Source organism: Chiloscyllium plagiosum, unplaced genomic scaffold (assembly GCF_037043375.1).
Source record: "Chiloscyllium plagiosum isolate Xiang-an unplaced genomic scaffold, Cpla_swu_hap1 HiC_scaffold_2, whole genome shotgun sequence".
Classification (NCBI taxonomy): Eukaryota; Metazoa; Chordata; class Chondrichthyes; order Orectolobiformes; family Hemiscylliidae; genus Chiloscyllium; species Chiloscyllium plagiosum.
This window is the reverse complement of record NW_028270140.1, coordinates 159,466,791-159,491,414: the sequence shown is the minus strand read 5'-3', so window position 1 is coordinate 159,491,414 and position 24,624 is coordinate 159,466,791. Positions and strand designations below refer to the sequence as shown.

General features: G+C 46.2%; 1 protein-coding gene across 1 annotated transcript in view; it reads right to left on the bottom strand.

Annotated features, from left to right (window-relative positions):
• The window catches only part of LOC122539512 (uncharacterized), a 230,757-nt gene that overhangs the window by 126,249 nt on the left and 79,884 nt on the right, over nt 1-24,624 (bottom strand). Inside the window, exon 9 of the mRNA XM_087994168.1 lies at nt 17,995-18,138. Coding sequence (XP_087850294.1) covers nt 17,995-18,138 — 144 coding nt within the window. The remainder of the gene's footprint in view (nt 1-17,994; nt 18,139-24,624) is intronic.

Genomic DNA, 24,624 nt, shown 5'->3' with positions numbered 1-24,624 from the left:
ATAAGTCTTACCCATGACATCAGTGGGGAAATAATCAGGGATGGAAGCAGTACATTCACATTATTCCTATAATGTGGCACCCAGAACTGTACCCAGTACTTCACCTGAGGTTTAACAAATGTCTTATGTCTCCAACTGTGATTTAATACATCTTTTATACCTCCAGCCAAGGTGTAACAATTGTATTATACAGGAGATTGATTATCAGAACAAATGGAATAGTAGGTAATGCACTGAATTGGATAATAACAGGAACAAAGTAAGACAAAGAACTTTGGATGCTGGAGATTTGATACAAAACAGAAATTGTTGGTGAAACTCACTGGTCTGTCAGCATTTTTGGGAAGAAAGTAGCATTAACATTTTAAGTCTGGTGGCTCTTCATCAGAACTGAGTAGGAGAGTAGGAATAAATGGGTCATCCTCAAGGTGGCAGCTCTGGCTGTTCACATTATATCAATTAGATGTGGTGACTAAATGTAATATTTCCAAGTTTGCAGATGATGCAAAATATAGCATAGAACATAGAATATTACAGCGCAGTACAGGCCCTTCAGCCCTCGATGTTGCGCTGACCTGTGGAACCAATCTGAAGCCTACCTATCCGACATTATTCCATTTTCATCCATATGTTTATCCAATGACCATTTAAAGTTGGCGAGTCTACTACTGTTGCAGGCAGTGTGCTCCATGCCTCTACTACTCTCTGAGTAAAGAAACTACCTCTGACATCTGAACTATACCTATCACCCCCTCAATTTAAAGCTATGTCCCCTCGTGCTAGCCATCACCATCCAAGGAAATAGGCTCTCCATGTCCAACCTATCTAACCCTCTGAATATCTTATATGCCTCAATTAAGTCACCCCTCAACCTTCTCTCTAATGAAAACAGCCTGAAGTCCCTCAGCCTTTCCTCATAAGATCTTCCCTCCATACCAGGCAACATCCTAGTATATCTCCTCTGAACCCTTTTCAAAGCTTCCACATCCTTCCTATAATGCGGTGACCAGAACTGTATGCAATACTCCAAATGTGGCTATACCAGAGTTTTGTGCAGCTGCAACATAATTTCATGGTTCCGAAATTCAATCCTTCTACCAATAAAAGCTAACATACCATATGCCTTCTTAACAACCCTATCAACCTGGGTGACAACTTTCAAGGATTTATGTAGCTGGACACCAAGATCTCTCTGCTCATCTACACTATTAAAAATCTTACCATTAACCCAGTACTCTGCATTCCTGTTACTCCTTCCAAATTGAATCACCTCACACTTTTCCGCATTAAACTCCATTTGCAGGAATGCATGTGTGAGCAAATTGTAAAGTGGCTTCAGCAGAAGCCACTTTACAATTGTGGGCGGCACGGTGGCACAGTGGTTAGCACTGCTGCCTCACAGCGCCAGAGACCCGGGTTCAATTCCCGACTCAGGCGACTGACTGTGTGGAGTTTGCACGTTCTCCCCGTGTCTGCGTGGGTTTCCTCCGGGTGCTCCGGTTTCCTCCCACAGTCCAAAGATGTGCAGATTAGGTGAATTGGCCATGCTAAATTGCCCTTAGTGTTAGGTAATAAGGGGTAAATGTAGGGGTATGGGTGGGTTGCGCTTCGGCGGGTCGATGTGGACTTGTTGGGCCGAAGGGCCTGTTTCCACACTGTAAGTAATCTAATCTAATAAAGAATGTTTACAGGATTAGTTCATGGGAAAGAACATAGCAGATGGAATATAATGTGGAAAAATGTGAGACTATCCACTTTAGTAGGGCAATACATAAGTGCAGCGTATTTCACAGAATCATTGAATCATATAGCATAGAAGTCTTCCCTAGAATGTCTTCCCTGGAGGGGTGACCTTATGGAGGTTTATAAAATCATCAGGGGCATAGATAGGATAAATAGACAAGGTCTTTTCCCTGGGATGGGGGTGTCCAAAACTGGAGGGCATAGGCTTAGGGTGAGAGGGGAAAGATATAAAAGGGACCTAAGGGGAAACTTTTTCATGAAGAGAGTGGTGCGTGTATGGAATGAGGTGCCAGAGGAAAAGGTGGAGGCTGGAACAAATACAGCATTAAAAAGGCGCCTGGATGGGTATATGAATAGGAAGGGTTTAGACGGATATGAGCGAAGTAATGACAAATGGGACTAGATTAGGTTGGGATATCTGGTCTACATGGACAGGTTGGACCGAAGGGTCTGTTTCCGTGCTGTACATCTCTATGACTCTTTGATTCTCAAAGGCCTTTCAGCCCATCAAGTCTATACTCCCAAAGCTGTGCTAAATCTGCACTGGTCCCACTTTCCAGAAGTAGGCACATAACCTTGAATGCTATAACATTTCAAGTATTCATCCAAATATGTTTTAAAGGTTCTGAGCTGCATTCTTTTCACCCTGCCCATACCTCATAATCATACATCTGTAATGGTAATCTCTATCAGATTTCCCCTCAACCTTCTCTGCTCCAAAGAAAACAACCTGAACTTATCCAGCCTTTCTTCATAGCTCAAGTGCTCCATTCCAGACAACATCCTGATGAATCTGCTCTGCATCCCCTCCAGTGCAATCACATCTTTCCTATAGTGTGGTGACAAGAACTACACACAATACTCCTGCTCGGACCGAACCAAAGTTCTGTACAGCTCCTACATAACCTCTCTGCTAGTTTATCAGTGCCACAATTGAGAAAAACAAGCGTCCCATATGCCTTTGTAACTAACCTATGAACTTCCCCTGCCACCTTCAGGGATTTGTGGACAAACATCTAAATATCCCAAGATCCCTCTACTCCTCTGTACTAACTCAGGAAGTGCAACTGGAAGGGAACATTGCTTATTGTTGAAAACCAAAGTAGAGCCATTACTCATGGCATACTTAGGCTAGTCCCAGTCTGGGACAAAGAGTCCTGCAAACCAATCCCAGGGTCTACTTTATTTTACTTTCAAATCAATCTGTTCAGAATTGCTATCACATGCCAATGGAGTGGGAAGAACTTGAACCCAGGACCCCTGGTCTAAGGGCAGGGATGCCACCATGCACTAAGAGAACCTGCAGTGTCTACTGTCTTATTTATTACGACAAACTATTTTCTTTTGATACAAACCCGCAGACTCCCATAACTACCTGGACTAACCTCCTCCCACCCAGTATCCTGCAAGAACTCCATAACATTCACCCAATTCCTCCACGTCCGCTACATCTGCTCCATCAAGGAGGCATTTCAGTCCCCAGATGTCTACCTATTTTGAACAACATGCTTTTCCTCCCTCTGTCATCCAGACAGCCCTCCATTCCCCCTTCCACTACTCTAACCACACCCCCTCCAAACGCAGTAAAGAGAGAGTCCCCCCTGTCCTCCCCTACCATCCCACCAGTCTCCGTATCCAACGCATCATCCTTAAACACTTCTGCCAACTCCAACTGGACCCCACCAATCAAGAATATCTTCCCCTTACCATCCCTCTCTGCCTTCTGCATGGACTGTTACCTTCGACAGTCCTTGGTTTGTGCCACTCTCCCCACCAACCCTCCTGAACGCCAGGTACCTTCCCCTGCAATCAGAAAAGACACAAAACTTGCTGGCACACCACCCCCACCCCTTCACCTCCATCCAGGGTCCCAAACAATCCTTCCAGGTGTGACAGAGGTTCTTCCTTGCATCAGGTGCTCCCAATGTGGTCTTCTCTACATCAGGGAGACTGAACGTAAACTTAGGGAACGATTTGCCAATCATCGCAGCCAGGCCCACAGCAGCCGACCAGACCGCCCAATCACCGCCCATTTCAATTCCCCTTCCCACTCCCTTTCTGACATGACCATCCTTGGCCTCCTCCATTGCCACAACAAGCCACACTGCAAATTGGAGGAACATTTCCGCCTGGGCAGCCTACAACCTGGAGTAGTCAACATTGAGTTCTCCAATTTCAAATAATCTCCTTTCCCAGCCTGTCCCTCTTCCTTCCACCAACCCGATTCATTCCTCCTATTGACCAACCAGGTCGTACCCTCTACCTGTCTTTGCCTATCTCCACTTCACTACCCTGATCCCACCACCCCCTTTATCTGCAGCTCCCCCTACACCCACCCCCAGTCCTGAAGAAGGGTAACACCCGAAACGTCAACTTCTCCACCTCCTGATGCTGCCTGGCTTGTTGTGTTAGAACATAGAACACAGAACAAAGAACACAGAACAATACAGCGCAGAATAGGCCCTTCGGCCCTCGATGTTGCGCCGACCTGTGAACTATTCTCAGCTCGTCCCCCTACACTATCCCAAAATCATCCATGTGCTTATCTTAGGATTGTTTAAATCTCCCTAATGTGGCTGAGTTAACTACATTAGCAGGCAGGGCATTCCACACCCTTACCACTCTCTGCCTAAAGAACCTGCCTCTGACATCTGTCTTAAATCTATCACCCTTCAATTTGTAGCTATGCCCCCTCATACAAGCTGATGTCATCATCCTAGGAAAAAGACTTTCACTGTCTACCCTATCTAATCCTCTGATCATCTTGTATGTCTCTATCAAATTCCCTCTAGCCTTCTTCTTGCCGATGAGAACAGGTTCAAGTCTCTCAGCCTTTCCTCATAAGACCTCCCCTCCAGACCAGGCAACATCCTGGTAAATTTCCTCTGCACTTTTTCCAATGCTTCGACATCCTTCCCAAAATATGGGGACCAGAACTGTACACAATATTCCAAGTGTGGCTGCACCAGCGTTTTGTATAGTTGCAGCATGATATTATGGCTCTGAAACTCAATCCCTCTACGAATGAAACCTAACACACTGTATGCCTTCTTAACAGCACTATCCACTTGGGTGGCAACTTTCAAGGATCTGTGGACATGGACTCCAAGATCCCTCTGCACATCCACACTAAAAGAATCTTTCCATCGACCGAATACTCTGCCTTCCTGTTATTCTTCCCAAAGTGAATAACCTCACATTTAGCTGCATTGAACTTCATTTGCCACCTCTCAGCCCAATTCTGCAGTTTATCCAAGTCCCTCTGCAACTTGTAACATTCTTCCATACTGTCCACTACTCAACCGATTTTAGTGTCATCTGCAAATTTATTAGTCCATCCACCTATGCCTGCGTCTAAGTCATTTGTAAAAATGACAAACAGCAGTGGTCCCAAAACAGATCTTTGTGGCACACCACTAGTAACCAGACTCCAGGCTGAATATTTTCCATCAACCACCACTCGCTGCCTTCTTTCAGAAAGCCAGTTTCTAATCCAAACTGCTAAATCACCCTCAATTCCATGCCTCTGCATTTTCCCCAAAAGCCTAAAATGTGGTACCTTATCAAAAGCTTTACTGAAGTTCATCCATGTATACCACGTCAACTGCCCTATCCTCATCTACATGCTTGGTCACCTTCTCAAAAAACTCAATGAGGTTTGTGAGACATGTCCTGCCCTTGACGAAACCATGTTGACTATCTGAAATCAAATTGTTGCTTGCTAGATGATTATAAATCTTATCTTTTATAATCCTTTCCAAAACCTTTCCGACAACAGAAGTATGGCTCATTCGTCTATAATTACCCAGGTCCTCTGGTACCAAACCTGTAGACAATGACGACTCAAACATCAAATCCAAAGGTTCTGCTATCTCCTCCCTAGCTTCCCAGAGAATCCTTGGATAAATCCATCCGGCCCAGGGGACTTGTCTACTTTCACTCCTTCCAGAATTGATAATACCTGTTCGTAACTAACCTCGATCCTTTCTAGTCTAATATCTCGTACCTCATTCTTCTCCTCAACAATATTGTCCTTTTCCTGAGTGAAAACCGATGAGAAATGTTTGTTTAGCACCTCTCCAATCTCCACAGGGTCCACACTCAACTTCCCACTTCTGTCTTTGATTGGCTCTATTCCTACCCTAATCATCCTTTTATTCCTCACATACCTATAGAAAACTTTAGGGTTCTCCACCTTTATTCTATTTGCTAAAGACTACTCGTGTCCTGTCTTTGCTCTTCTTAACTCTCTCTTTAAATCCTTCCTAGATGATCTGTAACTCTCCATCGCCTCATCTGAACCATCTTGCCTCATCAAGACATAAGCCTCCTTCTTCTTCGTAACAAGAGATGCAATTTCTGTAGTAAACCACGGTTCCCTTACCTTATCACTTCCTCCCTGCCTGACAGGGACATACCTATCAAGGACACACAATATCTGTTCCTTAAACCAGCTCCATATTTCGATTGTCTGCATCCCCTGCATTTTGCTACCCCATTCTATGCATCCTAATTCTTGCCTAATCGCATTATAATTGCCTTTGCTCCATTGATAACCCTTGACCTGTGGCATGTATCCCTTTCCATCGCTAAACTAAACGTAACTGAATTATCTGCTCCCAGGAGGACCAGTTCCACCATAGAACACACCAGATGGCCTCCTTCTTTAGAGACCGCAATTTCCCTTCCCACGTGGTTAAAGATGCCCTCCAACACATCTCGTTCACATCCCGCACCTCCGCCCTCAGACCCCACCCCTCCAACCGTAACAAGGACAGAACGCCCCGGTGCTCACCTTCCACCCTACAAACCTCCGCATAAACCAAATCATCCGCCGACCTTTCCGCCACCTCCAAAAAGACCCCACCACCAGGGATATATTTCCCTCCCCACCCCTTTCCCCCTTCCGCAAAGACCGTTCCCTCCGTGACTACCTGGTCAGGTCCACGCCCCCCTACGACCCACCCTCCCATCCTGGCACTTTCCCCTGCCACTGCAGGAACTGTAAAACCTGTGCCCACACCTTCTCCCTCACCTGTATCCAAGGCCCTAAAGGAGTCTTCCACATTCATCAAAGTTTTACCTGCACATCCACTAATATCATTTATTGTATCCGTTGCTCCCGATGTGGTCTCCTCTACATTGGGGAGACTGGGTGCCTCCTAGCAGAGCGCTTTAGGGAACATCTCCGAGACACCCGCACCAATCAACCAAACCGCCCCGTGGCCCAACATTTCAACTCCCCCTCCCAGTCTGCCGAGGACATGGAGGTCCTGGGCCTCTTCACCGCCGCTCTCTCACCACCAGACGCATGGAAGAAGAACGCCTCATCTTCCGCCTCGGAACACTTCAACCCCAGGGCATCAATGTGGACTTCAACAGCTTCCTCATTTCCCCTTCCCCCACCTCATCCTAGTTTCTAACCTCCAGCTCAACACTGTCTCCTTGACTTGTCCGGACTTGTCCGATGTACCTAGCTCCTTTTCCACCGATCCACTCCACCCTCTCCTCCCTGACCTATCACCTTCATCTCCTCCCCCACTGACCTATTGTACTCTAAGCTACTCTCTCCCCACCCCCACCCTCCCCTAGCTTATCTCTCCACGCTTCAGGCTCTCTGCCTTTATTCCTGATGAAGGGCTTTTGCCCAAAATGTCGATTTTGCCTGTCCTCGGACTTTGCCTGTCCTCGGATGCTGCCTGAACTGCTGTGCTCTTCCAGCACCACTGATCCAGTAACTGAATTATGGTCACTCTCTCCAAAGTGCTCACCTGCAACTAAATCAAACACCTGGCCTGGTTTATTACCAAGCACCAGATCCAGTGTGGTCTCCCCTCTTGTCGGCCCTTCGACATACTGTGTCAGGAAACTCTCCTGTACACGTTGGACAAAAACTGATCCATCCGACGTACTGGAGTTATAGCGTTTCCAGTCAATGTTGGAGAAGTTAAAGTCCCCTATAATGACCATCCTGTTCCTTGCACTCCTACCCAGAATCATTTTGCTAATCCTCTCTTCCACCTCCCTGGAACTCTGCGAAGGCCTATAAAAAACTCCAAGCAGTGTGACCTCTCCTCTCCTCAGCCCACACTACCTCAGTAGACAAGTCCTCATCAAATGTTCTTTCAGCCACCGTTATACTATCCTTGACTAACAAGGCCACGCCGCCCCATCTTTTACCGCCTTGCCTGTTCTTAATGAAAGATCTAAACCCTGGAACCTGCAACATCCATTCCTCACCCTGCTCTATCCATGTCTCCGAAATGGCCACAACATCGAAGTCCCAGGTACCTATCCATGCTACAAGCTAACCACCTTATTTCGGATACTTCTGGCATTTCAAACCAGTTTGCTGTCTGCCAGCACATTCCTGTGAGCCTGAAATCCTGTCCCTGTCCTTCCTACTCTCATCCTCCTGTGCACTGCAACTACACCTCTGGTTCCCATCCCCCTGCTGAGCTAGTTCAAACCCACCCGAATAGCACCAGCAAATTTCCCACCCTGGATATTAGTGTTCTCCCAGCCTCCTGCCTGTCTACTTTGGATTCCAGCATCTGCAGTTCTTTTGTCTTATTTTCTAATCAACCTGTTGAGATAAGTTATCATACACCTGTGCAGTAGGTAGGGCTTGAACCCAGATCACCTAGCTCATGGGCAGGGACACTACCACTGCACCAGAAGAATCCTCAGTGTCTGCTTTCTTTTCTTTTGCATCCAGAAATCACACAAAACTGAATAGCTTTCTACCATCAAAGCATTGCCAATTTTTCCAACAATTAATCAGGCAATGTCTGCTTTCTTTCATTTTATAACATCAATCTGAGGATTTGGATTATGGTACCTTGACATTACAATACACCACCAACACGGGTCCCCAGTGCTTATTCTTTTTTTTAAACATATGTACTTTCTATTCAACTTTTTCAGAGCTTCTGTGATATATCTGTAGAGTAGCTGGGAGTTGAACCTGGGGAATTGCCACTGCATAACAAGAATGCCACAGTGTTTGCTTCGTTCTTACATATGTTTACACGTTATTCCACATATCTGAAACAATGGGATCTGAACCCGATCTCCTGGGTATGGACACTACCACTACACCATAAGTGCTTTCCCTTAATATTGCACATTGCAATGACCCAGGAAGTGAACCCAGGTCAATCGCTTGGAAGGCAGCTGTGCCCACCACTTTACACCATCGCTCTGCACAATATCTGTTTTTTTTTATTTAACCTATTTTTCAAACCAACCTGTTCAGAAATGTTATTACAGATCTCTGGAGCAGGTGGGACTTGAACCCGGGCCTCTTGACCCAAAGGTACACAACAATGCCCTATTTTTTATTGAACTTATTTTCAAATCAACTTGTTCACAAATATTATTATACATCTCTGAGACGTGAGAGTTAAAATTAGCCCTCCTGGCTCGAACACAAGAGCCCTCTTGGAAGATGATTTTGATCCATCAATGCCTGGGTTATGCATCCAGCACATTTCCACTATGTCACTCTGTTCAGTGTCCACTTTGTTTCATTCTCTTCTACCCAGAAGTGCTATTAGGCACAACTGAACAAATTTCCCAACACCAAAATCACCAAAACCTTTTAATGTTTTTAAAATTTTAGTAAGCAACATCAGTATAACACCCACGTAGCCAACTGAGTATTTACACGGAAAGCCCCCATTATAGGTGATGTAAACCATCAGAGACTTGGATATCACAGGGGCAGGAATGACTGTTGGATGTTCCAGGGTTTAGATGTTTCAAAAGGAATAGAGGGGGGAGGTAAAAAGGGTGGGGGAATGGCATTGCTCATCAGGGATAGTATCACAGCTGCAGAAAGGGATGTCATTGAGAAGTGTTTATGTACAGAGTCAGTATGGGTGGAAGTCAGAAACCGGAAAGGAGCAGTCATTTTGGGAGTTTTCTACAGGCCCCCCCCCACCAATAGCAACAGAGACATGCAGGAGCAGAATGGGAGGCAGAATTGGGAAAGGAGCAGAAGTAACAAGGTTGTTGTCACATGTGATTTTAACTTCCCTAATATTGATTGGAACCTCCTTATTTCAAATAGTTTGGATGGAGTGGTTTTTATCAGTTGCGTCCAGGAAAGGTTCCTGACTCAATATGTAGATAGGCGAAAGTAAGGACTGCAGATGCTGGAGATTAGAGTCAAGTGTGTGATGCTGCCTGACCTGCTGTGCTTTTCCAGCACCACACTCTCAATATGTGGATAGGCTGACTAGAGGGGAGGCCATATTGAATTTGGTCTTTGGCAACGAACCAGGTCAGGTGTTAGATCTTGCGGTGGGAGAGCATTTCAGTGATAGTGATCACAACTCCCTGACATTTATTATAGTCTTGGAGAGGGATAGGAGCAGACAGTAGGGAAAATATTTAATTGGGGGAGGGGCTATTACAATGTTATTAGACAGGAACTGGGGTATCTGAATGGCTAACAGATGTTCTCAGTGAAATGTACGTCCATATATCCTAACCAAATCTAGTCCCATTTGCAAGCACTTGGCCCATATCCTTCTGAACCCTTCCTATTCATATACCCATCCAGATGCCTTTTGAATGCTGCAATTGGGGATAGAGTTGTCAAAAAGGTGTACATTGTGTTGTCTTTCATTAGTAGGGGGATTGAGTTTAAGAGCCATGAGGTTATGCTACAGCTCTATAGAGCTCTGGTTAAAACACACTTGGAATATTGTGTTCAGTTCTGGTTGCCTCATTATAGGAAGGATGTGGAAGCTTTAGAGAGGGTGCAGAGGAGATTTACCAGGAAGATGCCTGGACTGGTGGGCATGACTTATGAAGAAAGGTTGAGGGAGCTAGGGCTTTTCTCTTTGGAGAAAAGAAGGATGAGAGGTGACTTGATAGAGGTGCACAAGATGATGAGAAACATAGATAGAATGAATAGCCAGAGACGTTTTCCCAGGGCGGAAATAGCAATCATGAGGGGGCATCATTTTAAGGTAATTGGAGAAAGGTTTAGGGGAGATGTCAGAGGTAGGTTATGTACATAGAGGGTGGAGGGTGAGTGGAATGCACTCCTTGCAGTGACTCTTGGATTGGTGCACAGAAGAAAGTACAATGAAGAGTATGTAGGTTAGTCTAATCTTAGAGTAGGATTAAAACGTCAGTACAACATCGAGGGCCAGAGGGCCCGTACTGTGCTGGACAGTTCTATGTTTTATGTTCTAAAGATGATGGTTGGGGGAGGAGGGGGGGGAAAAGGTGTGCTAAGTAGGAAGAAGGTGAAGGGCCTAAGTCAAAGTGGAGTTGGAGGGGGAAATAAAGCACTGTATCCCCGCAGTGCCCCCCTCTCTTTAAAAGCATCAAGAACACTGATGGACACCGCATGCTCCTTCTCCAATGATACCCATGCTCTAACATAAGAGAGAGGCAGGCAGTCGGCAGAGATGACCACCTCCACAGGCCATTGCCTGGACCTGTTTCAGTAGCCACTGAAAACAAAAAAAACCCTGGAAATCACAGTGGATCAGGTTGCATCCTTGCAGAGAGAGCAAGCTAAGGTTTTGACTCTTCATCACAGCTGACATGAAGTGTGGAGGGGGCAATATTTATGCAACAGTGCGAGGATAGCGTGCTGGGGGAGGATGCTGATAGTGCAGATTCAGTGATCGGAATGTGAGAAGAGCAGAACAATGGTGTGTCGAACTGTTGAACTGGAAAGAATAGACAGTCCCACTTTTTTGGGGGGCACAGTGCAGGGAGGGAGGTGGAGGAGAGAGAGGACATGGTGACAGAGAATGCAACCAGAAAAGCTAAAGGGAAGGGAAGAAATGGGAATCAATTCACAATCTGAAGGTGTTGAACTCAATATTAAGTCCAGAAGGTTGTGAAGTGCCTACTCTGAAGATGAGATGTTGTTCCTCCAGTTTGCACTGTGAATCATTAGAACATTGCAGTATATCAAGGATAGACAAGTGAGCATGCGAGCAAGATGCTGTGCTAAAATGACCATCAATGGAAAGGTCAGCATCAAACTTGTACACAGAGCAGAGGTATTCAACGAAGTGGTCATAGAGTCATAGAGATGTACAGCATGGAACCAGACCCTTCAGTCCAACCCGTCCATGCCAACCAGACATCCCAACCCAATCTAGTCCCACCTGCCAGCACCCGGCCCATATCCCTCCAAACTCTTCCTATTCATATACCCATCCAAATGCCTCTTAAATGTTGCAATTGTACCAGCCTCCACCACTTCCTCTGGCAGCTCATTCCATACATGTACCACCCTCTGCGTGAAAAAGTTGCCCCTTAGGTCTCTTTTATATCTTTCCCCTCTCACCCTAAACCTATGCCCTCTAGTTCTGGACTCCCCAACACCAGGGAAAAGACTTTGCCTATTTATCCTATCCATGCCCATCATAATTTTGTAAATCTCTATAAGGTCACTCCTCAGCCTCCGACGCTCCAGGGAAAACAGCCCCAGCCTATTCAGCCTCTCCCTGTAGCTCCAACCCTGGCAACATCTTTGTAATTCCTTTCTGAACCCTTTCAAGTTTCACAACACCTTTCTGGTAGGAAGGAGACCAGAATTGCATGCAATATTCCAACAGTGGCCTAACCAATGTCCTGTACAGCCGCAACATGACCTCCCAACTCCTGTACTCAATACTCTGACCAAAAAAGGAAAGCATACCAAACGCCTTCTTCACTATCCCATCTACCTGCGACTCCACTTTCAAGGAGCTATGAACCTGCACTCCAAGGTCTCTTTGTTCAGCAACACTCCCTAGGACTTTACCATTAAGTGTATAAGTCCTGTTAAGATTTGCTTTCCCAAAATGCAGCACCTCGCATTTATCTGAATTGAACTCCATCTGCCACCTCTCAGCCCATTGGCCCATCTGGTCCAGATCCTGTTGTAATCTGAGGTAACCCTTTTCGCTGTCCACTACACCTCCAATTTTGGTGTCACCTGCAAACTTACTAACTGTACCTCTTACGCTCGCATCCAAATCATTTATGTAAATGACAAAAAGTAGAGGACCCAGCACCGATCCTTGTGGCACTCCACCGGTCACAGGCCTCCAGTCTGAAAAACAATCCACCTAGTTTATGTTTGGTTTCTCAAATGTAGAGTAGGCCATACTGGGTGCAGCAAATACAATAGACCAGGTGGAAGAGATGTAGGTGAAATGCTGCTTCACCTGAAAAAACTGTTTAGGCCATGGGATGGTGAGCAGGGAAGTGGTGAAAGGGGTTGCACCTTCTGTGGTTAAACAGAGGATGGTGCTGTGGGAAGCGACGTGGTGTTAGTGGTTTTTGAGGAATGAACTAGGGTGTCCTGGTGGGAATGACCCCGGTGGAATGCAGATGGAGGAGTGAGGGGAAGATGTGTTTGGTTGTGGCATTCTGCTGAAGTTGTCTGAAATGGCAAATGATGATCCTTTGAAGGCAGACATTGGTGGAATAAAAAGTGAAGACGGGGGGATCCGATCATACTGTTGAGAGTGATGGGAAGGGGCAAGGGTGGAAACATGGGTGAAAGGTTGGATTTGGTTGAGGGCCCTGACAACCACAGTGGGTGGGATACTATGATTATGGAAGGTGGAACAGCAGCGCCGTTTTGGAAGGTGATATCATCCAAACAGATATGAAGTAGGTGAAGGAACTAGGAGATTGGGATGGAGTCCTTGCAGGATGTAGAGAGTGAAGAGCTGTAGTCAAGGTAGCTATGAACTGTTTATTCCCTGAAATGGAGATGGAGAGGTCAAGGAAAGGACAGGTAGTGTCAGAGATGACCTTGTGAAAGTTATAGAGGGGTGGAAATTGGAAGCAAAATTAAGAGGTTTTTCAAGGTCCAGGCAGGAGCATGAAGCAGCACTAAACCATTCATCAATGTAACAAGAAAAGAGTTGTGGGAGATGACCAGCACCTGCATGTTGTTGGTGGAGTAGGAGGGGGAGTCGAAGTGTTCAGCCATGGGGCGATGGGATTGGTTGGTTTGGGAGTTTCTGGACTAAGGGGGACATGACAGTGTTAAGGTCCTTCCTGGACCTCTCCATCTCCATCTCCGGCAATTGACTAGTCATCCATTAGACCAGTATATTAAATTATGATTTGGGTTATTACTTCAGAGGTTTATTATGTTGACCTCCAAAACCTCGTGTCACACACGTCATCCCTAATCTCGTCCATGTAAATGGCTCAAAGGACCTTTGTAGAATGTCTTAATTTGGGTTAAGTTAGTATCCAAAGATATATATGGAGCCAGCCTGATCAAGCTCTGACGAGGTCTACCAAGGTTAAAGGATTATATGGACCCAGCCTATTTCAAGGAGAAAGTGAGGACTGCAGATGCTGGAGATCAGAGCTGAAAATGTGTTGTTGGAAAAGCGCAGCAGGTCAGGCAGCATCCAAGGAACAGGAGAATCGACGTTTCGGGCATAAGCCCTTCTTCGGGCATAAGCCCTGATTCTCCTGTTCCTTGGATGCTGCCTGACCTGCTACGCTTTTCCAGCAACACATTTTCAGCTCAGCCTATTTCAAGTCTTGCTGAGGTTAGCAATGCTTTGACCTTTGTAATAGTCTTAATTGTCTTGTGTCAGGCTGCTCCGGGGTGGTACAAAGGGCAGTCAAAGGGTATGCTTCAACCAGGTCAATTTTCACAACATGCAGCTATCTATTTCACACAATTCCACATTCCCTCCTTCTGTCATATCATGACAATCAGTTATACAGGTATATTAACAATTCAATTGAAAATACATTGGCACAAGCAAACAAGTAATCCTATTCCTACTAACAGTAGCAATATTAGTAAAAAGACCTTAAAGATCCAATCAAACATTCCGTGGCTCACTTTCTCCTCGTGATCTAATCAGCCCAACGAACCTAGTGGGTTCTAATCATGGAATCGCCTGCCAATCTTTTGTGTTTGATTAGTATGTCTCTTAATATGGTCAGGAGAAAGTGAGGCCTGCAGATGCTGGAGATCAGAGCTGAAAATGTGTTGCTGGAAAAGCGCAGGTCAGGCAGCATCCAGGGAACAGGAGAATCGATGTTTCGGGCATAAGCCCTTCTTCAGTAAATGTTTTCCTGAAGAAGGGCTTATGCCCGAAAGGTCGATTCTCCTGTTCCCTGGATGCTGCCTGACCTGCTGCGCTTTTCCAGCAACACATTTTCAGCTCTTAATATGGTCAGCCAGGTTGGTGATACTCTCAGAGGCATCTGGAAAGTAAGTACAGCACTTCTGACCTACAACAGCGTACATTCCTCCCTGCAAGGCTCGCAGATAATCCAAGGCCAGTTGTTTCTGTAATGCCGTGGTCCAGACAGCCACCAGCTCAGCTGAGACCTCAGCCAGTCCTTGTCCACCTGCCCTGGCTACTAGAGCTGTCCCATTTGCCAGGTATTCTAATGCTGAGGCCGCATCAATCAATTTGTTGACCTATTCCATACAGTGGAAAGGACATCATGAGGATCTGGCCTGTTCTGGTAATGGTTCTTTTGGCTTGTGGATGGTAGTGCTTAAAGGAGTTTAGGTGATCCACGTTGAACACAACATATCCCAGATAACAGGATCTTATCCAACCGGTAGGAAGCAATGGGTACAATGCGGTGCCCTACACAATTCCACACCGAGGAGTCACAAATATTCCTGAACATTGTGTAATCATCAACAAATACCTCTTTCTCTGATATAATGATTCAGGAAAGTTCATTGATTGCAGTAGTTAAAGATGGTTGGGCCGATGAGGAACTCCAAGAGGGATGTCCTCAAACTGAAATGATTGACCTCCAACCCTCACAACCATCTTGCAATGCACCAGGCATGACTCAAAACAGTGGTGTGTTTTGCCCTTAATTCCCAATGATTCTAGTTTTGATGTCAAGGGTTATCACTCTCATCTCCCCTCTGGAATTCAGCTCTTTTGTCTATGTCTGAATCAAGGCTGTAATGAGGTCAGGAGCTGAGTGACCCTGGCAGAACCCAAACTGGTAGTCACTGAGCAGGCTATTGCAGAGCATGTGCTGCTTAATAGCACTGTTGATGACACCTTCCATCACTTTGCTCTTGATCAAGAGTAGATTGATGGGGCAGTATTTGTAAGACTTAGATTTGTCACGTAATTTTGTGTACAGAACAAAGCTGGGAAAATTTCTACATTGTTGCTAGATGCCAGTGTTGTAGCTTTACTGGAACACTATGAGTAATGGCATATAAAATCTGGAGCACACATCTTCAGTACTATTATCAGAATGTTGTCAAGGCCCATAGCCTTTGCATTATTCATTACCTCCAATCATTTCTTGATATCATATGGAATGAATTGAATTGGCTGAAGATTGGCTTCTGTGATATTGTGTACCCCTGGAGGAGTCTGAGATGGATCATCCACTTGGCACTTATGGCTGAAGGTTGCCGCGAATGCCTCTTCCTTGTCTTTTGCACTGAGGTGCTAGATCTTCCATCATTGAAGATGGGGATATTTGTGGAGTTTCCCCCTCCAATGAGTTGTTTAATTGACAATTCACAGCTGGACGTGGATGACTGCAGAGCTTAGATCTGATCCATTGTTTGTGGGATCACTTAGCTCTGTCTATCACTAGTTGCTAATGCTTTTTGGCATACAAGTAGTCCTGTTTGGTTGCTTCACCAGTTGACACCTCACTTATAAGTATTCATAGTACTCCTCTTGGCATACCCTTCTTCACTCTCCATTGAACCAGTATTAAATTTCTGGCTTGATGGTAATGATAAAGTAGGAGCTATGCCAGGCCATATAGTAGCAGATTTTTTTTGAAGCATGATTCTGCTACTGTTGAAGGCCCCCAGAGCCTCACTGACGCCCAGTCTTGAGTCGGTAGGTCTGTTTGAGGTCTGCCCGATTTAGCATGGTTATAGCGCCACATACGACAATGGAGGGTATTGCCATATGAAAGCAAGACTTCGTCTCCACAAGAACTATGTGGTGGTCACTCTTATTGATATTGTCATGGACAGATGCAGCTGGCAGACTAGTGAGGAATAGGAAAGGTATGCTGTTCTGTCTTGTTAGTTTTCTTACTACCTGCTGCAGTCCCAGTCGAGCAGTTATATCTTTTACGATTCAACCAGCTTGATGAGTGGTGGTGCTGCCAATCCGCTTCTGGTGGTAGACACTTCCTCCAAGTGGTGTTCAATATTGAGTCATCAGATGAGGACGGGCTGTATGTGCTAATCAGCAGAAAGTTTCCTTGCCCATTTTTGACCTGATGCCATGAGACTTATGGAGTCCATAGTCAATTTTGAGGACTCGCTGGGCAATTCCCTTCCAACTGTATCCCACTGTACCCACCTCTTCTGGGTCTATCCTGTCAGTGGGACAGGACATATCCAGGGATGGTGATGGTAGTGTCTGGGACATTGCCTGTAAAGTGTGATTCCATGAATATGACTATACTAGGCTGTTGCTTGACTACTCTGTCCCACATGTTCATCTTTCTTCCCACCTATCCGCTTCACCCTCCCTACCAACTTTTCACAATCATCTCCCACCTGCATCCACCTATCGCCTTCCCAGCTTCCTTGCCCCCATCCCCACCCTCCTATTTATCTCTCAGCCCCCTTTCCCCGCCCCCCCCCCCCACCCCCAACATTCCTGAAGGGCTTATGCGCGAAACATTGATTTTCTTACTCCTCAGATGCTGCCTGACCTGCTGCGCTTTTCCAATACCACACCTTTCTATTCTATGTGACAGCTCTCCCAGTTTTGACATTAGACTCCAGATGTTCATAAGTAGAACTTTGCAGGGTTGATAGGAATGTTTTTGCTGTTCTTATTTTTGGTGCCTCAGTTAATCCCAGGTGGTCTGTCCAATTTAATTTCCTTTTTGAGATTTTCTAATCGTTGATACAACTGAATAGCTTCTTAGGCCATTTCAGACAGCTGTTGAGAGTTAACCACATTGCTGTGAGTCACATGTCGGCCAGACCAGGTAATGATTAGAGACAAAAATCCTGCAGATACTGGAATCCAACATAGACAAGCAGGAGACTGGAAGAACACAGCATGCCAGGCAGCATCAGGAGATGGAGAAGTCGATGAACACCCAAAACATTGACTTCTCTATCTCTTGATGCATCCTGGCTTTCTGTATTCTTTCAGCCTCTTCTTGTCTACCTTAGACCACGTAATGATAGCAGTTTTTTTCTTCTCTTAAAGATATTAATGCAGTGTACAACACCAATTTCATTTGAAACAAAAAAGAACTTTGTAAACTCACCATGAGTTCATCTTTAATCTGAACCAACACTTGCAGGTGTAAATCCCAATATACTGTCAGGCCTACTGCAGTTTCTACAATAATATAGAAGCCAACATGCGAAATTCGGAATGGATAATTTGGCTCTTCAGAGTGGGATGTTATCTGTTGCACAAGGAACACAGAATATTATTTCTTATTTTGCCATTCACTCTGGAAAAAAATGCTGTGTTTTTTTACTACAATACTTAGAAACATAGAAAAATACTGCGCAGTACGGGCCCTTTAGCCCTCGATGTTGCGCCGATCCAAGCCCACCTAACCTACACTAGCCCACTATCCTCCATATGCCTATCCAACGCCCACTTAAATGCCCATAAAGAGGGAGAGTCCACCACTGCTACTGGCAGGGCATTCCATGAACTCACGACTCGCTGAGTAAAGAATCTACCCCTAACATCTGTCCTATACCTACCACCCCTTAATTTAAAGCTGTGCCCCCTCGTAATAGCTGACTCCATACATGGAAAAAGGTTCTCATGGTGAACCCTATCTAAACCCCTAATCATCTTGTACACCTCTATCAAGACACCTCTAAACCTTCTTTTCTCCAATGAAAACAGCCCCAAGTGCCTCAGCCTTTCCTCATACGATCTTCCTACCATACTAGGCAACATCCTGGTAAACCTCCTCTGCACCCGTTCCAGTGCCTCCACATCCTTCCTCTAGTATGGCGACCAAAACTGCACACAATACTCCACATGCGGCCGCACCAGAGTCTTATACAACTGCAACATGACCTCAGGACTCCGGAACTCAATTCCTCTACCAATAAAAGCCAGTACGCCATATGCCTTCTTCACAGCACTATTTACCTGGGTGGCAACTTTCAGAGATCTGTGTACATGGACACCAAGATCCCTCTGCTCATCCACACTACCAAGTATCCGACCATTAGCCCAGTACCCCATCTTTTTGTTACTCTTACCAAAGTGAATCACCTCACACTTACCTACATTGAATTCCATTTGCCACCTTTCTGCCCAGCTCTGCAGCTTATCTATATCCCGCTGTAACCTGATACATTCTTCCTGTCAACAACTCCACTGACTTTTGTATCATCCGCAAACTTGCTCACCCAACCTTCTAGCCTCTCCTCCAGGTCATTTATAAAAATGACAAACAGCAATGGTCCCAAAACAGATCCTTGCGGAATACCGCTAGTAACTGCACTCCAAGATGAACCTATACCATCAACTACTACCCTCTGTCTTCTTCCAGCCAGCCAATTCCTAATCCAAATCTCTAACTCACCCTCAATGCCATACCTCTGTATTCTTTGCAGGAGCCTACTTACTTTGCATTGTATTCCATGATACTTTTGTTATTGATTCTATCTTGGCCTCCCGTCTATACCAGTTATTCCTTTCCCTCCCCTTTAAAAACAGCATGAAATCCATCATATTTTTACCTTCTTTCATTCCTAAACAAGTCACATTCGACTTGAAATGCTGACCCATGATGGGTAGGATTTTCCACTCCCCACCATGGTGAGGAGAATTGAGGAAAGGTGAACTTTATCAAGCAAAAGGCAAAAAGATCAGAATCTACTGCTCTTACAGCACTGTGGTAGTTATGCTATCTATGGGCCAGGAGACCCAAGTTCAAATCCCACTTACCTCAGTGCTGTATCATAACATCTTTGAACAGTTTGGAAAATATCAAAAATCAGATTCTGACTTTGGGATTCACTTCAATAATTAAGTCCCCTTGCATCAGAAGGCATATTGAGATTGTCACCAGCAAGTGGCAAGGCTTACTGGCATGCATTTGCATCTCGTTAATGCCACAACTCTGGAATTAATTCATCCTTCCTGATTAACTGCTATAAAATCAAGGAACAATGCTTCAGAATGTTGCCACCAAAAAACAGGCTTGTACTTGGAGGGAAGGTCAGTGATGAAACAGCTGAGGATGGTCAGGCCTTGGAACACTACCCTGAGGATCTCCTGCAGAGATGCCCTGAAGCTGTGATGATCTTCAACAACCACAATGATCTTCTGATGTGTCATGTATACTCCAACCAACAGAACATAAAACATAGAAAAGTACAGCACAGAATAGGCCCTTAGGCTCACGATGTTGTGCCGAGACTTAATCCTAATGTAAAATATAGTAACTTAACCTACGCACCTCTCAACTCACTGCTATCCATGTGCATGTCCAGCAGTCGCTTAAATGTCCCCAAAGACTTCGCTTCCACCACCACAGCTGGCAACGCATTCCATGCATTCACAATTCTGTGTAAAGAACCTACCTCTGATGTCTCCTTTATACCTTCCTCCTCATCTCTTCAAACTATGACTTCTCGTACCAGTCAATCCTGCCCTGGGGAAAAGTCTCTGGCCATTGACTTTATCTATTCCTCTTATTTTTTTGGACACCTTCATCAGGTCTCCTCTCTTCCTCCTTCTCTCCAGAGAGAAAGGTCAGAGCTTATTCAACCTTTTTTCATAAGGCAAGCCATCCAGTCCAGGCAGCATCCCGGTAAACCTTCTTTGCACCCTCTCCAAAGCCTCTGTATCTTTCCTATAGTAGGGCGACCAGAACTAGACACAATATTCCAAGGGACTTGTAGAGCTGCAGCAAAACCTCGCGGCTCTTAAACTCGATATTCCTGTTAATGAAAGCCAAAACACCATATGCGTTCGTAACAGCCCTATCCACTTGGGTGGCAACTTCGAGGGATCTATGTACTTGCACACCCAGATTCCTCTGTTCCTCCACACTGCCAAGAATCTGTCTTTCATCCTATATTCAGCATTCGAGTTTGACCTTCCAAAATGTATCACTTTGCATTTATCCAGGTTGAACTCCATCTGCCATTTCTCAGCCCAGCTCTGCATCCTGTCTATGTCACGCTGCAGCCTGCAGTAGCCCTCTATACTATCAACGACATGTCCAACCTTTGTGTCATCTGCAAATTTACTAACCCACCCCTCAACCTCCTCATCCAAGTCATTTATAAAAACTACAAAGAGCAGAGGCCCAAGAACAGAGCCCAGCAGGACTCCACTCAACACTGTCTTCCAGGCAGAATAATTTCGATCGATAACAATTCTCTGCCTTCTGTCAGCGAGCCAATTCTGAATCCATATAGAGTGGTGCTGGAAAAGCACAGCAGATCAGGCAGCATCCGAGGAACAGGAAAATCAACGTTTCGGGCAAAAGCCCTTCATCAGGAATAGAGGCAGGAAGCCTCCAGGGTGGAGAGATAAATGGGGGTGGGGAGGGAGAGAGAGATGTTAGGAAAGAGTACAATAGGTGGATGGGGGTGGGGATGGAGGTGATAGGTCAGAGGGGAGGGTGGAGTGGATAGGTGGGAAGGGAGATGGGCCGGTAGGACAGGTCATGAGGACATGCTGAGCTGGAAGGTTGGAACTGGGATAAGAGGGGGGGAGGGGAAATGAGGAAACTGGTGAAGTCCACATTGATGCCCTGGGATTTAAGTGTTCCGAGGTGGAAGATGAGACGTTCTTCCTGCAGGCATCGGGTGGTGAGGGAGCAACGGTGGAGGAGGCCCAAGACTTGCATGTCCTCAGCAGAGTGGGAGGGGGTGTTTAAGACTAAAATTGGGCCCTTGAAGACAGAAACTGGTGAATTTATTATGGGGAACAAAGAACTGGCAGAAGAGTTGAATTGGTACTTTAGATCTGTCTTCACTGATGTAATAGTGGCTGAAGGACCTGAACTGAAGGGAATTTATATTAAGCAGGACATGGTGTTGGAGAGACTCTTAGGTCTGAAGGCTGATAAGTCCCCAGGATCTGATGGTCTGCATCCCAGGGTGCTGAAGGAGGTGGCTCTAGAAATCGTGGATGCATTGGTGATCATTTTCCAATGTTCTATAGATTCGGGATCAGTTCCTGCGGATTGGAGGGTGGCTAATGTTGTCCCACTTTTTAAGAAAGGAGGGAGAGAGAAAACAGAGAATTATAGACCAGTTAGTCTGACCTCAGTGGTGGGAAAGATGCTGGAGTCAATTATAAAGGACGAAATTACGACACATCTGGATAGCAGTAACAGGATAGGTCAGAGTCCGCAGGGATTAGTGCTGGGACCACAGCTTTTTACAATGTACATTAATTATATAGATGATGGTATTAAAAGTAATATTAGCAAATTTGCTGATGACACAAAGCTGGATGGCAGGGTGAAATGTGAGGAGGATGTTAGGAGAATACAGGATGCCCTGAACCGGCTAGGTGAGTGGACAGATGCTTGGCAGATGCAGTTTAATGTGGATAAATGTGTGGTCATCCACTTTGGTGGCACGAACAGGAAGGCAGATTACTACCTAAATGGAGTCAAGTTAGGTAAAAGGGCAGTACAACGAGATCTAGGTGTTCCAACCTCGTAGTCCGGGAACCCCGCACTGCCCGGTTCTACCTCCTTCCCAAGATCCACAAGCCTGACCACCCTGGCCGACCCATTGTCTCAGCATGCTCCTGCCCCACTGAAATCATCTCTACCTATCTTGACACTGTCCTATCCCCCCTAGTCCAGGAACTCCCCACATACGTTCGAGACACCACCCACGCCCTCCACCTCCTCCAAGACTTCCGTTTCCCCGGCCCCCAATGCCTCATCTTTACCATGGATGTCCAATCCCTCTACACCTCCATTCGCCATGACCAGGGCCTCCAAGCCCTCCATTTTTTCCTCTCCAGACGTCCCCAACAGTACCCTTCCACCGACACTCTCATTCGTTTGGCTGAACTGGTCCACACCTTTAACAATTTCTCCTTCGAATCCTCCCACTTCCTCCAGACCAAAGGGGTAGCCATGGACACACATATGGGCCCCAGCTATGCCTGTCTCTTTGTTGGCTACTTAGAACAGTTGATCTTCCGTAATTACACCGGCACCACTCCCCACCTCTTCCTCCGCTACATTGATGACTGCATTGGCGCCACCTCGTGCTCCCGCGAGGAGGTTGAGCAATTCATCAACTTCACCAACATATTCCACCCTGACCTTAAATTTACTTGGACCATCTCTGACACCTCCCTCCCCTTCCTGGACCTCTTCATCTCCATTAATGACGACCGACTTGACACTGACATTTTTTACAAACCCACCGACTCCCACAGCTACCTGGATTACACCTCTTCCCACCCTACCTCTTGCAAAAATGCCATCCCGTATTCCCAATTTCTCCGTCTCCGCCGTATCTGCTCCCAGAAGGACCAGTTCCACCACAGAACACACCAGATGGCCTCCTTCTTTAGAGACCGCAATTTCCCTTCCCACGTAGTTATAGATGCCCTCCAATGCATCTCGTCCACATCCTGCACCTCCGCCCTCAGACCCCATCCCTCCAACCGTAACAAGGACAGAACGCCCCTTGTGCTCACCTTCCATCCTATCAACCTTCGCATAAACCAAATCATCTGCCGACACTTCCGCCACCTCCAAACGGACTCCACCACCAGGGATATATTTCCCTCCCCACCACTTTCCGTCTTCCGCAAAGACTGTTCCCTCCGTGACTACCTGGTCAGGTCCACACCCCCCTACGACCCACCCTCCCATTCTGGCACTTTCCCCTGCCACCGCAGGAACTATAATACCTGCGCCCACACCTCCTCCCTCATCTCTATCCAAGGCCCAAAAGGAGCCATCCACATCCATCAAAGTTTTACCTGCACATCCACTAATATCATTTATTGTATCCGTTGCTCCCGATACGGTCTCCTCTACATTGGGGAGACTGGGCGCCTCCTAGCAGAGCGCTTTACAGAACATCTCCGGGACACCCGCACCAATCAACCACACCGTCCCGTGGCCCAACATTTCAACTCCCCCTCCCACTCTGCCGAAGACATGGAGGTCCTGGGCCTCCTTCATCGCCGCTCCCTCACCACCAGACGCCTGGAGGAAGAACGCCTCATCTTCTGCCTCGGAACACTTCAACCCCAGGGCATCAATGTGGACATCAATAGTTTCCTCATTTCCCCTTCCCCCACCTCACCCTAGTTCCAAACTTCCAGCTCAACACTGTCCCCATGACTTGTCCGGACTTGTCCTACCTGCCTATCTCCTTTTCCACCTATCCACTCCACCCTCTCCTCCCTGACCTATCACCTTCATCCCCTCCCCCACTCACCTATTGTACTCTATGCTACTTTCTCCCCACCCCCACCCTCCTCTAGCTTATCTCTCCACGCTTCAGGCTCTCTGATGAAAGACTTTTGCCCAAAATATCGATTTCGCTGCTCCTTGGATGCTGCCTGAACTGCTGTGCTCTTCCAGCACCACTAATCCAGAATCTGCTTTCAAGCATCTGCAGTCATTGTTTTTACCACGTTCTTGTACATCAGTCAATGAAAACAAGCATGCAGGTACAGCAGGCAGTGAAGAAAGCTAATAGCATGCTGGCCTTCATAACAAGAAGAATTGAGTATAGAAGCAAAGAGGTCCTTCTGCAGCTGTACAGGGCCCTGCTGAGACCACACCTGGATTATTGAGCGCACTTTTGGTCTCCAAATTTGAGGAAAGACATTCTGGCTATTGAGGGAGTGCAGCGTAGGTTCACGAGGTCAATTCCCGGAATGGCGGGACTATCTTATGCTAAAAGATTGGAGTGGC